Below are 14276 nucleotides of genomic sequence, written 5' to 3' on the forward strand. Positions count from 1 at the left end.
TGTTTGCTGGGGAAAGATGTGTATCTCTTAATCTAAAGATGGCAGTCTAAACCAAACAGTTACCTGCAGGCATTATCTTCTCTTCATTGTTTGTATTTGCTTGAAATAAAGTTTTTTAAGACTTATGGCGTATAAACAACCGATACTCTTTTTAAAACAGTTCAAGGAGACAGACCATTTGTTTTGGAATTAATAGGGACCTTCAGGCTGTGGAAGCTAGCTGAGCATTGAAAATACAGACTATATTTTGTGGGTATTGATACTGCCTTTTAAAACAAAATGTTAGAAGTTACTTCTATATGCTGCAACATTTTCTAACACATATGATGATAAACTTAAGTGTATCTTTTGTTGTGAATTGCACTCTTTCCATTAGGCATTCCAGAACTAAATTAAACATTCTCTTGGGTATCCAACAGGCTGGATGGTCATTTAGAAACTTGCTTCTGCAAGCACTTCTCTATAGCTTGCTTTCATGCTGTGCTTATTTTCTCTCTTTTTTCTTTAAATGCTCTTCTGTGCAAGTCAGTGCCATTCTCTGTTCTCACCAAGCTTTTTGAAAAGGCTCAGGATGTCATTGCTGCGTCTGAATTTGGGACAGATAGTTCCTCCCCAAAAAACAAACAGAAGTTCTGCCAGCACCTTTTTCTTCACACTTGCTGCTTTCTCTGAGAATGAAACCAATGTGATATAATTGGAGACTTTTCACTCCAAGATATTTCATTCTTACAGTGTTAAAATTGGTGTTGCCGACTTGGAACATGCAGTAGCTTATGCCAGAATGTATTCTTGTTCCATTACTTGCTGTAAGAATATAAAGTAAATGCACCTGCAATAAACTATTTAAAAAAATTATAAAATACTTGCAATTCTAGCTTGAAGCCACTAGCTGAAACTCCTTCAGCTTCCCCCACCCTCACTGTTGCTTTCTTCACTCCCTGCGGTGGTTTCTGGTGGGTGCCATTAGCAGCCACGAACTGTGTAAACCCAGTGCTTCAAAACATGTAAAGAGAATATTTTAATAACTGGCTAAAGTAGGAGGATTGTGAATTGAAGTGACGTGCTAAAAGAAAAGATACTCGTTTTCTAGTAGTAGTTCTCTGTAACAACCAGTAAAATTATGTTGACCTATTTTCTTTTCAATGAATTCTCTTCAGAAGAATATTGTGTTTATACTGTTTTCTGTAACTTTCCCTTGAAAAGTAAACAGCCTGGAAAGAATCTGTAGTTTAAATGGCTCCTGAAGCCTTCCTGTGTTTTCCACTTTTGCTTAGCCTCAGCTTGCGGCAGCTGAAAGTTCCCACAGTCAGGTTTTGGATAAAAGCCAGACCGCTCTGCGCTGCACCCGCCTGCCACACACCACTGCTTTTGCCAGATACACACCAAAGGGTTAAGAAATCCTATTTTTATACCTCTCTCCCAAGATAAGACATTTAGGTCTTCATAAATTAGTGAAACATATTTGGGTGATTGATCTTAGCATTAAGCTTATGAGCTTAATAAGCAACACAGGAACTGATGATTCTGGGGTGCTTTTAACACTGGTTTAAGGTGTTTCTGCCATGGGACTATTGGGGCAGAGGGTAGGGCTGGTGGAAATATAACATTCAGGTAAGAATTTTCCTGTATTTAAACTTGTGCTGAAGAAGCTACCTGTGGTGTAACTCCTTATGAATGAGTGTCTTCTGACTCTAGTGGAATTCTTCACCCACTTGGTCAGTCTTGAATTCTTTACTGTCAGTGGATGTACACCTTATTTCTGCCTCACCTGTCCTGTGCCCTCTCCCCATCCCCACGACGTGCTGTTTCTGAAATACTGGCTTTGGCTTGGTTCTCTTAATGTTTTGCAACTTGGATTGAGCTTTGGGCACCCTACTGACCATGGACTTCATCTACACTTAATGTTATAGTTCTTGGAGAGGGGAAGCGGGAGGCAATTGGCTGTTGGCATAAAACTGTTTTGTTTTGTTTTCTTTCCTTTTTTTTTTTTCCCTTTTCTTAAAAGTCTGGGAAGAAAGCCGTCAAAGCTGTCCTGTGGGTTTCAGCGGATGGACTCAGAGTTGTAGATGAGAAAACAAAGGTTAGATTTCCCTGGGCAAAAGTTTTAAATTTCTCTATAATAATGTATGTGCTATATCTTTAAATGGACACTAGTCTTTATGTTGCTGCAAATGGTGGTATTTGAAAGGAAGACTGAAGTGTGTAGTTTAGTTTAATAATTTCTTGTTTTGTAAACGTACGTACACCTGCTAATTTTTTTCCCAGTTAATTCCACACTCAAGGCACATTTTGTAAAATGCGGCAGGTGTAGCATAAGCTTGGAATATTTTTTGTTGCATTTACTGCAATAAGCATTTGTTTTCCTGATAAGTTCTGTTGGCAGTGAACTTGAAGAGTCCCTGGACTTCTTCGTTCTGCACCACTGCAAAAGATTGCGATAGTAACGCAGAGGCAAACTCACATATATATATAAATCAGTATCATTTTCAGTGCATCCAAATCCTGGAATGGATCTGAATGAACAAGAGCTTCCAAAAATACAACGGAGAGAGTAAATTAAATAGGGAAATTGTAGCTTCAGATTCAGACTAAATAGTAACTGCATATATCAAATTTAATAATCTTTAATAGCGAAGATGTTGGTCTGAAGTGGAAAACTAATACATTTGTGGCATGGTTCTAGATTTTTTTTACAGTTTTTTATTGTGAAATTACAATTTTTTATGATGAATTAGCACATGGTGTACCACCAAGGCACATGTGTCCAAGTAAAAGCAAGTGATTCTTAATTTTATGTAGATGTAGACAAGTAGAAATAAGAGCTTTAGGCTTACCACCACAAGTGCACTAGGATTTTTAACGGTGGCATGGCTATGAGAACAGTTTTAACTCTTGGCCATCTGAAATGATTTGTTTTGTGTTCATATCAGTTGACACTTACTTTTGTCAAGCTAAAAGATGATTTCTCCAAGCCAACACTGGCAGGCAGAGGTAATTCATATCCTTCTGGAGTGCAACTGCCTGTCAGATATCTGCTTGTGGTTAGACTTCTCCAGGGCTGCTGTAGCAGTATGGCTCATCAGAGCTAAAGTTCCTATCTCTCAAGAATTCATTTTGTAATACAAACATACTGATGTGAATGAATTCAGTCTACTGATTGCCTCATGTAAAAGTAATAATACATGTAGTATTTTTAGAAATGTTGCTGCATATATGTAATATTTTCAAATTGAATTTTAATAAGTTGTGCAGACTCTGGAGGTAATTAAAAGGATAGGATTTAAAAAGAAAATAAACTATTGCCTCCTGGTGGTTGAATACATCAGCAGAGGTGCCAAGTACTAGCCACCAACCAAATAAAGTAATTTGGAAAAAAGTATAAAAAAAACTAATTTTTAATGAGGATGGCATAATCTTAAACTGCACTGTCTATTTTTAGAAACACTTCTCCCATTTATGGGATTAAATAGGGAGTGTTTAGTGCTACCAATGCTGCTGGTGCTTCTCTTGCATCCCTGCTTAGCTGACTGGGAGACGAGTTTTGCTCTTTATGTAGCAACTGCAAGACCTTTTCACACTTGCAGACCTCTCCCCTAAGTTTCAGTGTTGTGTTTTAACCACAGTGAAGACTTTCTGGTTGCAAGACTATGGAGGTGCTGTAAAAATAAAATAACATGTCCTCTGTAGTCTAGAGGAGAGGATATAAGAATTCACTGCACCCCTAAATTCTTAAGTGGTGCCTTGGCACTCCTCTCCCGAAGATGGGTGGTGGAGAATGTCATCTTTTCTTTTTGTTTTGTACTGGGAACAGATTCTGAATGACAACTGATGACAGATAATTACAGCCACATCAGGTTATCCCCTTTTTAGTATAACTCATTTTTGTGCAGTTACTCCTGACGTTGACTTGTTCAAGTGTTTGGCCGTATTTCCTCACATTTCTTTCATTGTGGGGGGGATTTTTTTCCCTCTAGGATCTTATAGTTGATCAGACAATAGAGAAGGTTTCTTTCTGCGCACCAGACAGGAACTTTGACCGGGCATTCTCCTACATCTGCCGAGATGGCACAACGAGGCGTTGGATCTGTCACTGCTTTATGGCTGTGAAGGACACGGTAAGTGGAATATGTGTGGCCAGCTCTCCCAGCTCTTAGCTAGAAGTAAAGGGAAGAAAAAATGGAATACCTGGAATAGTGCAGTATGTTTTGACTCCAGCTGAGATATTACTTAGTCCTTGTAAATTATTTTAGTTCTAATTCCCTGTATCTGAGATATTTGCCATCCCTCTGTGATGCTGTTTTATGGAGAGAAATGCTGCTCAGCCTGTGTGTAAAAGGAGTGCAGTCAGCCTCAGATAATTTCCACCAGAACGGAACTACTCTTCTAAGAATAGACAGAAAGTTTTCTCATCTGAAAATGTTTACAGCCAAAAACTGAAACAGTAATGACAGTTTTTCCAGGATAAAATCATAGTGAGTAAATACAGACTGGTTATGAATGCAGCGTCTTGTATGTGAGTGTTATCTTGAATGAGAAGTCATCTGAATGTTAAGAGATGGAGCAAAACTGAATTAAATTAGCATTCTATTTGCTTCTGAGTGACAAAAATGTTTTGAGTAGATTTAAAATCAGTTTCTTTCTGTGTAGACTTAGGTAAGTTAACTCCCTGATCTGACCTTTTCTTGTCTCTGCTATTTGTTGAATGCTGCCGACATTATACGAAGTGCTTGAAACCTCATGCAGATTCACTCTGTGAACTCCAAAGAGCTGCATGTTCAGAGCAATGATGCTTGATAATTTATCATTTTTCATTAAACAATGAAGTCAGAAATTCCCAGTAAAACTTACATTAGAGCTGGAACATTTCTGTTTTCCTCTGTGAATAACAGGTCAATTCACTTACTGATTATGATTGATGAGTTGAGCTACTGGCAGCAATAGCGCCTCTGATTCAACTGTAGCAGCTATATTAGCTGGGTTGCTGGACTTCCTCCGACTTGAATTTCCTTTTTACAGTTATTGGATAGTGGATTCTTTTGACCTGGTGAATAATGGAAGTGCTTTTCATTAGGCACTTCTAAATCTAACTTCTGCATTTGGTCGGGACCATTAAGAGGTGTGAGTACTCAGCACTGTACTTTTAATTTTCACAGGTGCACACAAGGGTAGTGTCTCCTGAGCCTTCTGTAAACTTTCTCACTTACCTGTGCTTTAGGACTAACACCTTAAGATGGATCCATGGGAGTTTCTTTGTGCATAGATGTATCTAGAGGCAAGGGATCGGTGCAGGCACATTATCACACTGACATCTTAGTAGCGGTTGAACTAAACAGATCATCCAACAATCTCATTCGTTCCTGGGTGGCCTTTTTGCACATGGCTTGTGCATTAGTCGCTGGGAGTCTTTATGTACCAGGTTTAAGGCTGAAATTCAATTAAAATAGTTTTCTTTAATGCCTTAATTAGGTTCATCTTGTAAAGGCAGGTTATCAGTTTGTGATGCTTGAAGCACATGTATGTTTCTGTTCAGTCACTGTGTGATGCAATGTTGTCTTGTGCAGGGGGAAAGGTTGAGTCACGCCGTGGGCTGTGCATTTGCAGCATGCCTGGAGCGAAAGCAGAAGCGAGAGAAGGAGTGTGGAGTGACTGCCACCTTTGATGCCAGCAGAACCACATTCACTAGAGAGGGGTCATTCAGGGTCACTACAGCTACTGAACAAGCAGAGAGAGAGGAAATTATGAGACAGATGCCGGATGCTAAAGGTACGGGATGCAATTTAAACAATCATCTGCAGCGAGCAGAACCAGCACTAAGGCCTCTGCGAGGATGAAGCTTAATGTCCCTACAGCATTCCCTCTCTTGAGCCTTACTATGTTCAAATCATATTCCCAGAGCCTCGTCAGTTCACAGGATGAATAATGCTCCCAAATTCACTCAGCATTTTCCCACGTCTTCTAGAAAAGGTGCAAGTGGCTTCATATGTGAAAGCTGCTTCTGCTTTATCAGGCTGCTTTATGGCAGAGAACACCATAGGTACCATACTAAAAGGCCTTATTGGAAATTTGTTTAAGAAATACAACAAGCTTGCCAGACACAAAGTAATCATTTATGTAGTCTAATGCTTGTGGTAAATGAACCATAAATTATATGCATTTTTTGTAGAAAAGATTGTATTTTTATTTTGATTTTTAAGGCAGGTTACAGAGTGTATGTATAGAGCTATACTGCATGAAAGAAGAATAGATCAATGACAGAGTGCTTTCCAAAAATAAATCCAGAATAACCACTCTGTCCCCATAAAACGCACAGGTGTTTGACTATTAATTACATTCAAAATTAGTGATTGATTTGAGAGGAGATAACATGTTCTGAAATTAAGTGAAAGTAGAACTTCTTGCTCAAGTTTTTTATTACAAAGCCTGGAGTTCTACAGCTAACAAAAAAAAGTGTTATAAATACTGTTCATAACCTGCTTCAGTGAAGTCAGACTTTTGTTTCAGAGGATTCCACAGCAAGTTTTATGCTGCCCCTTGATTGCAAAACTTTAATCTTCGTTTTCATCATCCATCTGCTTGTTTCCATACGTTGGTTTTAGAATGTGCTAAATGAAGCTTAAACACAAGGCTTTTGTTACTTGAGGGCATGAGTCAAAGTCTTGACTCAGTGAAGGTGTGTGAAATCCTTTCCAAGAAAGACTGATTAGAAAAGTTTCACTTGAATGGGCAGCTGCAACTCATGGGTACTGAAGCTTGCAAGACAACATAATTAGTTCCTCCTGCCGTTCCAGCTCCTCAGAAACCTCCAGTCTGACTCCTCTCTTTACCAGACTTTTAGTTATTCTGCTGATGTGTCAAAAAAAAAAAAAAAAAGTCATTGCTTTTTCTAAAGTATTTGGAAAACAGTGTAGGTAAAATGAGAGTTCATACCAGGATGGTGAGATTTCCTTTTGTCCTCCTGTGTTGATAAGCTGTGTTTGTTGCCCTCAAAGCCAATTCATTTATGAGTGAGAAAGAGTTTTCCTAGAGGTGGAAAAATCTCCCCATTGCAATTCTAATCGTAAGTGTCATGATTTAAACAAATCTTAATCCTGCATTTCTGCCATTAGGCCTGTCTGACAGGAGCATTGCGGTGCTATGCAAAGCCCTACAAAATGAAGCAGCTGAGTTTAAGTTGGACGAGCTTCCACTGCAACTAACTCATGATTGGGTAGTAACATTGCAGCTAAATTCAGTACAGAAGTGACACAGGAACTCCTTGCAAATGTGTCTGGTGTTAGCAAGGCCTGTCAGCTCAGAGGCTGGATCTGCCTTGCAGCACATTTCCCTCTGCCTGTAATGTATTTCCTGGAAGAGCTGGGAGCTGCAGCCCAACCCGTTAAGTGCTGCTGCTACCTTTGGCCTGCTAAAGCTTGTGCAGTGTGTTTGTCTGCTGCTGCTGATTCTGCAGGGCTGGGAGGGTGGTTTATGAAAGAGGGTCCTGGAGCCGTGTTCTGTTTCCTGCTGCTGCTAAGCTGTGCTGCCCAAAGTCACTTAATACAGTAGGTAGTCATATTTTGTCCACGGTTCTGTGTGGGGCAAAGTGAAGGTCTCAAATACACAATACATTTTTCAGTCGTAACCATAAATGAATTGCAAGTATTTCTAGAGCTGGGATCTCAGGAACAGCCGGAAAGAACACGTATGTAAGGCCATCCTTTCTAGGAAGTGGCTTGCCTTAGAAAACTGTGGGGCTTGGGGTGTGTGTCAGGTGACGTGGTTAATACAATGAAGGCACACAGAAATTGTGTTTCTGCCATTAGAAGCTCATTTGCAAGAGTACTAGTTATGCAGATTCCTGCAATTTCTCTTTTCAAAACAAATTGGAGTACAGGTAGGCAGCTGAACAGTGCTTTGCTTTACTCTTCTAACCTCACCCTGTTTCCTCCAGCAGTTGAAACAGAAGTGAAAACAGTAGCACCAGGTGCTGCACCAAACAATCCTGCCCCCTCTTCTGGCTCACCAACCTCTCCTACTGCTGAAGTTGCTGCCTCTCTGGATAAAGAAATGAGCAACCCCCACGCCATCCCACGGCGGCACGCCCCTATAGAACAGCTTGCCAGGCAAGGGTCCTTCAGGGGCTTCCCCGCCCTCAGCCAAAAGATGTCTCCTTTTAAACGCCAGTTGTCTTTGCGAATAAATGAGCTGCCTTCAACGGTGCAAAGGAAGACTGATTTCCCCATGAAAAACTCAGGTAAAACCAAATGGTGCCAGTGAAACATTGCCTTAAATTGTCTCTTCCTCCTTCCTTTCTCTGTGGCTTCAAGTAACTCCTTGTTTTCTAGTAAATCTTTCTTCCTGCCTCATGTTGATCATTTATCATGAACAAACATCACCATGTCAGAAAATTTCTGCTTTGGGAAAAGGCAGGAATTTCAAATGTGGAGTTCACATGCAGAAGACAATTCTAATTGCTATCTGAAGTACTGGAGCACAGCTTGAAGTGTTCCAGGAATGGGTGTTGGTGAATTAGTAGGTTTTGGCTCTTCCCTTTGAGTCACTGAACCAGTTCTTCCACTTACTGTCAGGGCATCCTGAGACACAAATCCCTTCAAGGCCTTAACCACTTGTTTTAGGATCATGTGATGCTCTTCTGCAGTCTGTCCTTCTGCCTGTCTGAATTCTTTTGAGAGCAATGAAATTGCTTTTCACGTTGCATTAAGAGAACCTACCTGTTTAGGTGGTACAGCCGGCTGTATCAGTATTACATGGTACAGTTTTCACATGACGCTGGTGGGGTTTTCTAAGAGTCATCCCAACATAAACTCCTGGGGTGCTCATTACCTTGCATAAGGTCCTTGAGTTCCCTTAGCTAGGTGTTATCCTTCAGGCCAGCTGTACTCTCACTTGGCAACAGAGCCGGTTTTAGGGTTCCAAGCTTTGAAGTAAAAATTACTGTGGCAAAGGTAAACTCAACAAAAGTACTTAGTTTGACTTCTTCTATAACCCTTGTTTAGTGACCTGTGCTTTAAGACCAACACTGAACCAATCAGTTTTACAGTAATAGCGCACTGCTCAGTAGTGATAGTCACTGAGCACACCACAATTTCAACATCTCATGATTCAGAACATTTCTGATGCATGTTCCCATATATGCCACTGCCAGTGCTGCTTACCGTCCCACTGCATGCACTGTATTGGAATATCCCTCAAAGAATCAATTTTTGGGCATGCCTCCCCCTGAATTTTAGATCTGGTGCATGTTGTGTGCAGACATTTTATGTTTCTGACACTATATTGTGCTTGATTATGCCTGCTCATGTCAGTTCTGTGCAATGACGGACTGATGACCGGTACTTCAGGAAAACACTGCCATCGGTAATAATGAGAACATCTGGTTAGCTGGCAGCTTTACTCCAGATGTTACATTATCCACATGATACTGATGCTTCGTTTAAAACTGAGCATCCATTTTATCTAAGCATTCTGCTTTTGCTTTTAGGATTCTAGCACAGGAACTGGGCATTTCAGCTACCACTGAACTGGAACAATCAACACTAGCTCTAGACTGAACTTGCTCCTGTGCATTGCTGTCAGTACATTTAAAGTTCATCTAGTTACTGTACAAATATGTTGTTGGAACACTTAAATCTATCATAAGTATTTTCATTTCACAGAATGCCAAATCTTAGAGCCAAACCCTTGAGAAGTTTAGCACTTTAATATTGAAAGATTTAGATCTCTACTTAAACTGTACGAAACTCTTTATTTTCTGATACGAGCATCCTTTAAAACTGAAACAGTGATCTCCTTGCCCTCTCGACTTAATCACAAAATACATTAATGTGGTGTTCTATTTCAGGCCAGGTCTTCAACACTAATGTTAAAAAGAAAAGAAAAAAAAAAAAAAAAAAAAAAGCTGTCATGCAAATCAGTAACAGGAACATGTAGGACATAAGGGAACTAATTATACTTCAATTTCACATTGGTAGTTGTAAATTGTTTCTGTATCCTTTAAACTTTCAATTTAATGAATTCTGTTTACATTTTAGTCCCAGAGGTAGAAGGGGAAACAGACAGCATTAGTGCCCTGTGCTCTCAGATCACCAGTGCTTTCAGCACACCATCAGAAGATCCTTTCTCTTCGGCCCCCATGACAAAACCAGTGACAGTAGTTGCACCACAGTCTCCTGCCTTTCAAGGTTTGTGATTTCTTTGGGTGCTGGATGAGGCTTGAATGCACATAATGTTGCTTTCCAGTAACACGTGGTCTTAATTTCTTGTGCAAGTCATGTTACCAGTATTTTGGGTGAATGCATCCTGCTTTATTCATCTTGTCTGTTTAATTTTTCTGTGGTTTTGTTTTTAACAATAAGTTCATGCACCTACCACACGATAGTTACCTATAAAAGGGACTGGCGTTGAGGTCATGGCTATTTTATCATTCTGCCTCCTGAACTGCATAGGAGTGTGTCACAGGAACCAAATCTTGCAAGGGAAGGGATTTTGTGCCACCACAATTACTGGTTTTTACATAAATTCTTAGATAAGGTGTGGAAAAATGCCAGCTATAGAACTCATAGCAGCCATTAATATTCATTTTACTGCTATCCTTTTATAGAAGTTGTGTGAAAAAAGAACTTCTCCGTGTTAAATGTAGTTATTGTTACTTTGTATCTACAAAGTGTTCTTCTTTTGAATCTAAAAGGAACTGTACAATAACTACTGGTGAGCTGCATCTCTTCCTTATAGAAACAACAAATTTAACTTCAGTCAGTCATCAGAACTCAAGGCCTCCTAAAGGACATTAAAATCCACCATCCCATGATTCTCTTAACAAGTGTTGGCTTGGTGAAATGAAATTTACTACCTTTAGTGACTGTCAGTCCAGTTTGGCTAATTACACAAACCCCTGTCATGTGGAAGTGTCTAAGAGTGTTGTATGTTGATAGGTGTGACCTGGCCCACTAATACTCCAGTCACGTGCATGCCTTGCATGAATTAATCGCACTGATGTTGTCTGCTCCCATTTTAGTTAATGGCACTGCCTCTGCCTTCTGTGTGCTTGCTGCTAAACCATCCCAAGCTGCTGTAGTGTCCACAGCTATGCCAGTTCGTGAAACCAATCCTTGGGCTCATGCTCCTGCTGCTAATACTGGAGCTGCAGCCGTGGTCACTGGTAAGATTGGAAGTAGATCCGGTGCATTGCTATAAGAACTTGGATCAAAAGCATAAGTGAGCCCCTGAGACAATTGTCAGTGCCACTTAATGGCAAGTGGAAGGAACAGGAACAAAAGCCGGAAGTAGTAGTGTTTTGCACGAGTGGATGGAGAGAAGCGATGAACTTGCTGGTTCTAGGTCTATAACCTGGACTGATTCTTATTTTGGCAGCATTTTATAAAATCAGTGCTTAAAAAGGAAGTAATGAAGTTGTATGCGAGTTTGTGTGTATGAAAGGGAAAGAATTTCTGTGTACCCAAAATAATTTTTGTGTGTTCTTTTCACTAAAGTACATAACGAGGGATTAAGTTGGTTGCTTAAAGGCTTAGAGGTTCATTTCTTCTGTTTAGTAAGTTTAGTCTGTCCCTCCAGGCCTTGTCTGCACTGTGTAAGGTGAAATGGCTGTCACTCATGTGGCCACACGTGCTAGAAGGCTGTAATCTGAGTTACTTCATTTCATGGTGTGAGCTCCACTCCATGAGAGAAACTTTGCTAGTGAAATAGTAGGTTCTGCTTGGCCTTGTAAGAGTACCAGACTTTGTCTTTAAAACAGTTTCTTAGACCTTTGGGTTCCAAGTCCACCAGTCCTGAGCCATGCATTCAGAAATACACTCCCCAGTTAGGGGGGATTAGTGATTATGGACTGGATCATTGCCACCAGGTTATGAGTGCAGGCAGCAGCTTTCCTGCGTACCCTAAGGTCTTAGATGTCTGCTATGAAGGAAAAAACCCATCAATCTGCACTTTAGCTAAGAAGCTCTTACCTACCTCATCTTGACGAATGTCTTCCTAGAACAGAACAGTACAGTGGATGCATAAAGGTGCTTCCAATGGTGGAAGCATCTTTCAGTCATGGCAGGAGGCGGCCTGTGTGTTCTTGTGTACACCTTCCAGTCTTTCTAACCAATAAAGGATGAGGAGTGGGAATATTAGTGACTTGCCCATGCTTTCCTTCCCAGGCACCGAATGGAGCGGCACCTCCTCAGGTGCGGCCTCCCCAAGTCTCTTCCAGGGAAATCACAGACGTACTCCCTCAGAGGCAGACCGCTGGTTGGAAGAGGTCTCAAAGACTGTCAGAGCCCAACAGCAGCCAACCTCAGCCCCAGCCCCACAGCCACTGCTCCAGCCTCCTCCAGCAGCTCCAGCCTCCCAGTCAGCACCAGCCTTCCCCGTCAGCACCTTCATTGCGCCTCAGCCTGTGCCGGTGGGCGTGGTACCGCCCATGCAGCCAGCGTTTATTCCAGCTCAGCCCTACGCTGTAGCAAATGGGATGACCTATGCAGGCCCAAGCGTCCCTGTGGTTGGGATCACACCTTCCCAGATGGTGGCCAACGTCTTTGGTACTGCCAGCCACACTCCAGCGGCCCACCCGCATCAGTCCCCCAGCCTGGTGAAGCAGCAGTCGGTCCCTCAGTACGACGGCGGCAGCAGCAGCGCCACCGCCAGCCCCTTCTTCCACCCGCCCGCGCAGCACAACGGCTCCGCCGCCTTCAACGGCGTGGAGGGCGGCAAGTGGGCGGCCGAGGACAAGCATTCGCAGCCGCCCGCCCCGCAGGTCGACCCCTTCGAGGCGCAGTGGGCCGCTCTGGAGGGCAAGGCCAAGCAGCGCACCAACCCCTCCCCCACCAACCCCTTCTCCAGCGACCTACAGAAGACATTCGAGATCGAACTTTAAGTGGTCCGGGGGGGGCGGATAAATTGTACATTAGGATAGAGGGATAAAGGGAGCAGAGGGGACTGTTTCTGATTGGTTTGCTTTGATAATCCCAAAGGTCCCTTCAAACAAAAATGGGTTAGAAAGAGGGAGCAATTACGGGGAGGATGGAAACACACGGAGAATTTAATGTGCAGTTCTTAAAAGGAATCCTGGAGCCACCCCAGTCTGCATTCCCTCCTCTCTTGGAAAGCTGGAAGTCAAATGGAGCAAAGAAAAGCACCCAGTCCCAAAGCGTGTTCTGCAGAAACATCAATCATCTCACAGAAAGGAAGGCAGATGTTTGTACCTGTGTCCTCCTGATGCCCTGCAAGCCCTGGATGTTCCCCCTCAGGGAAAAATTGGGTAGGGTGGGGGGGTGGATATGGGTGGGATGTCACCTTAGCAAAAGCTAGGTTTGTGGAAAAAGTTGAGCTTCCATTTTGAGTAACAAAGTGAATATTATATGTAAAGAATAAAGTAAAGCCAAAATCTTTATTTTTATGCATTTAGAATATTTTAAATAGTTGGATATTAAAAGCTGTATGAGTTGTAAGTAATCTTGCCAAAGGTTAAAAAACAAGGGGGTTGGATGTAAGAAATTGTACATAAGATTGATTTATCGCTGATTCTTATAGTAAGTAATATTGGGGGGGGGTGGAAAAAGGGGCTCTAGCTTGTTCTTGTATCTGTTCATTGTAAGTAGCATATTGCAACAACAATCACAACCAATAAGTCATTATATCGTAGTTTTAAATAATGAAAATTAAAGAACAGTATTGTCATGGTTTGAAAACCATGGGGAGAATTTACTGTTTTTTATTGGAATCAGTCTACATATTCTATAGAGTATGGATTTTTTTCCTTTCATATATTGCTGCAGTTTCTTTGTCTTAATCTATTGGTTCTAACACTACTGTGACAACTTACTGTCATCATATCTACATCCTGGGGATGCCTGGGAAACCATTTTATGTTTGTCTGTCAATAGTTCTTAGAGGTTTTTAACTTTGGTTTTATTTTTTCCCACTGATTTGTGAAACCTTGTGGTTAAGGCTGCAGCTGGTCCAGGTTCTGCCTCTGGTGACTTGTGAAAACCATCTCATTTTAACTTTACTTTTAAACTTTGGCCTTACAAGCAAATGTAAGTTATATATATTTGTACTGATGATTTATAATCTGCTTTAACAGAAATAAATGTTGGTGGTAGAAGCACTGTCTGTGAGAGATTTATTTCCCACCCTAATTCAGTTTTCAGCATTTGCCCTTCTGCGTATCTTCTGTCTTGTAAGGTGAATGTGGATGAGCACTGCTTGCCAACCTAGCAGCTTAAGAATAATATCTTAACACCTCTCATTTTCTACAACCTGTTAGGGTGCACTGAACT

At 41.4% G+C, this 14276-nt stretch overlaps 1 protein-coding gene across 13 annotated transcripts in view; it reads left to right on the forward strand.

The window, feature by feature from the left end:
* The window catches only part of NUMB (NUMB endocytic adaptor protein), a 92405-nt gene extending 78304 nt beyond the window's left edge, over window positions 1-14101 (forward strand). For 6 of the 13 annotated variants that reach the window (XM_066188147.1, XM_066188153.1, XM_066188149.1 and 3 more), the window contains 7 exons: window positions 2006-2080; window positions 3975-4115; window positions 5562-5763; window positions 7928-8230; window positions 10029-10178; window positions 11012-11155; window positions 12156-14101. In XM_066188147.1, coding sequence (XP_066044244.1) covers window positions 2006-2080; window positions 3975-4115; window positions 5562-5763; window positions 7928-8230; window positions 10029-10178; window positions 11012-11155; window positions 12156-12871 — 1731 coding nt within the window. In that variant the 3' untranslated portion in view covers window positions 12872-14101. The remainder of the gene's footprint in view (window positions 1-2005; window positions 2081-3974; window positions 4116-5561; window positions 5764-7927; window positions 8231-10028; window positions 10179-11011; window positions 11156-12155) is intronic. The other 7 variants (XM_066188152.1, XM_066188155.1, XM_066188156.1 and 4 more) reach the window with 4 other exon arrangements.
* Window positions 14102-14276: the final 175 nt, after the last annotated feature.

This window comes from Chamaea fasciata, unplaced genomic scaffold (genome assembly GCF_029207755.1).
Source record: "Chamaea fasciata isolate MVZ Bird 193981 ecotype frontalis unplaced genomic scaffold, bChaFas1.0.hap1 SCAF_7, whole genome shotgun sequence".
Classification (NCBI taxonomy): Eukaryota; Metazoa; Chordata; class Aves; order Passeriformes; family Sylviidae; genus Chamaea; species Chamaea fasciata.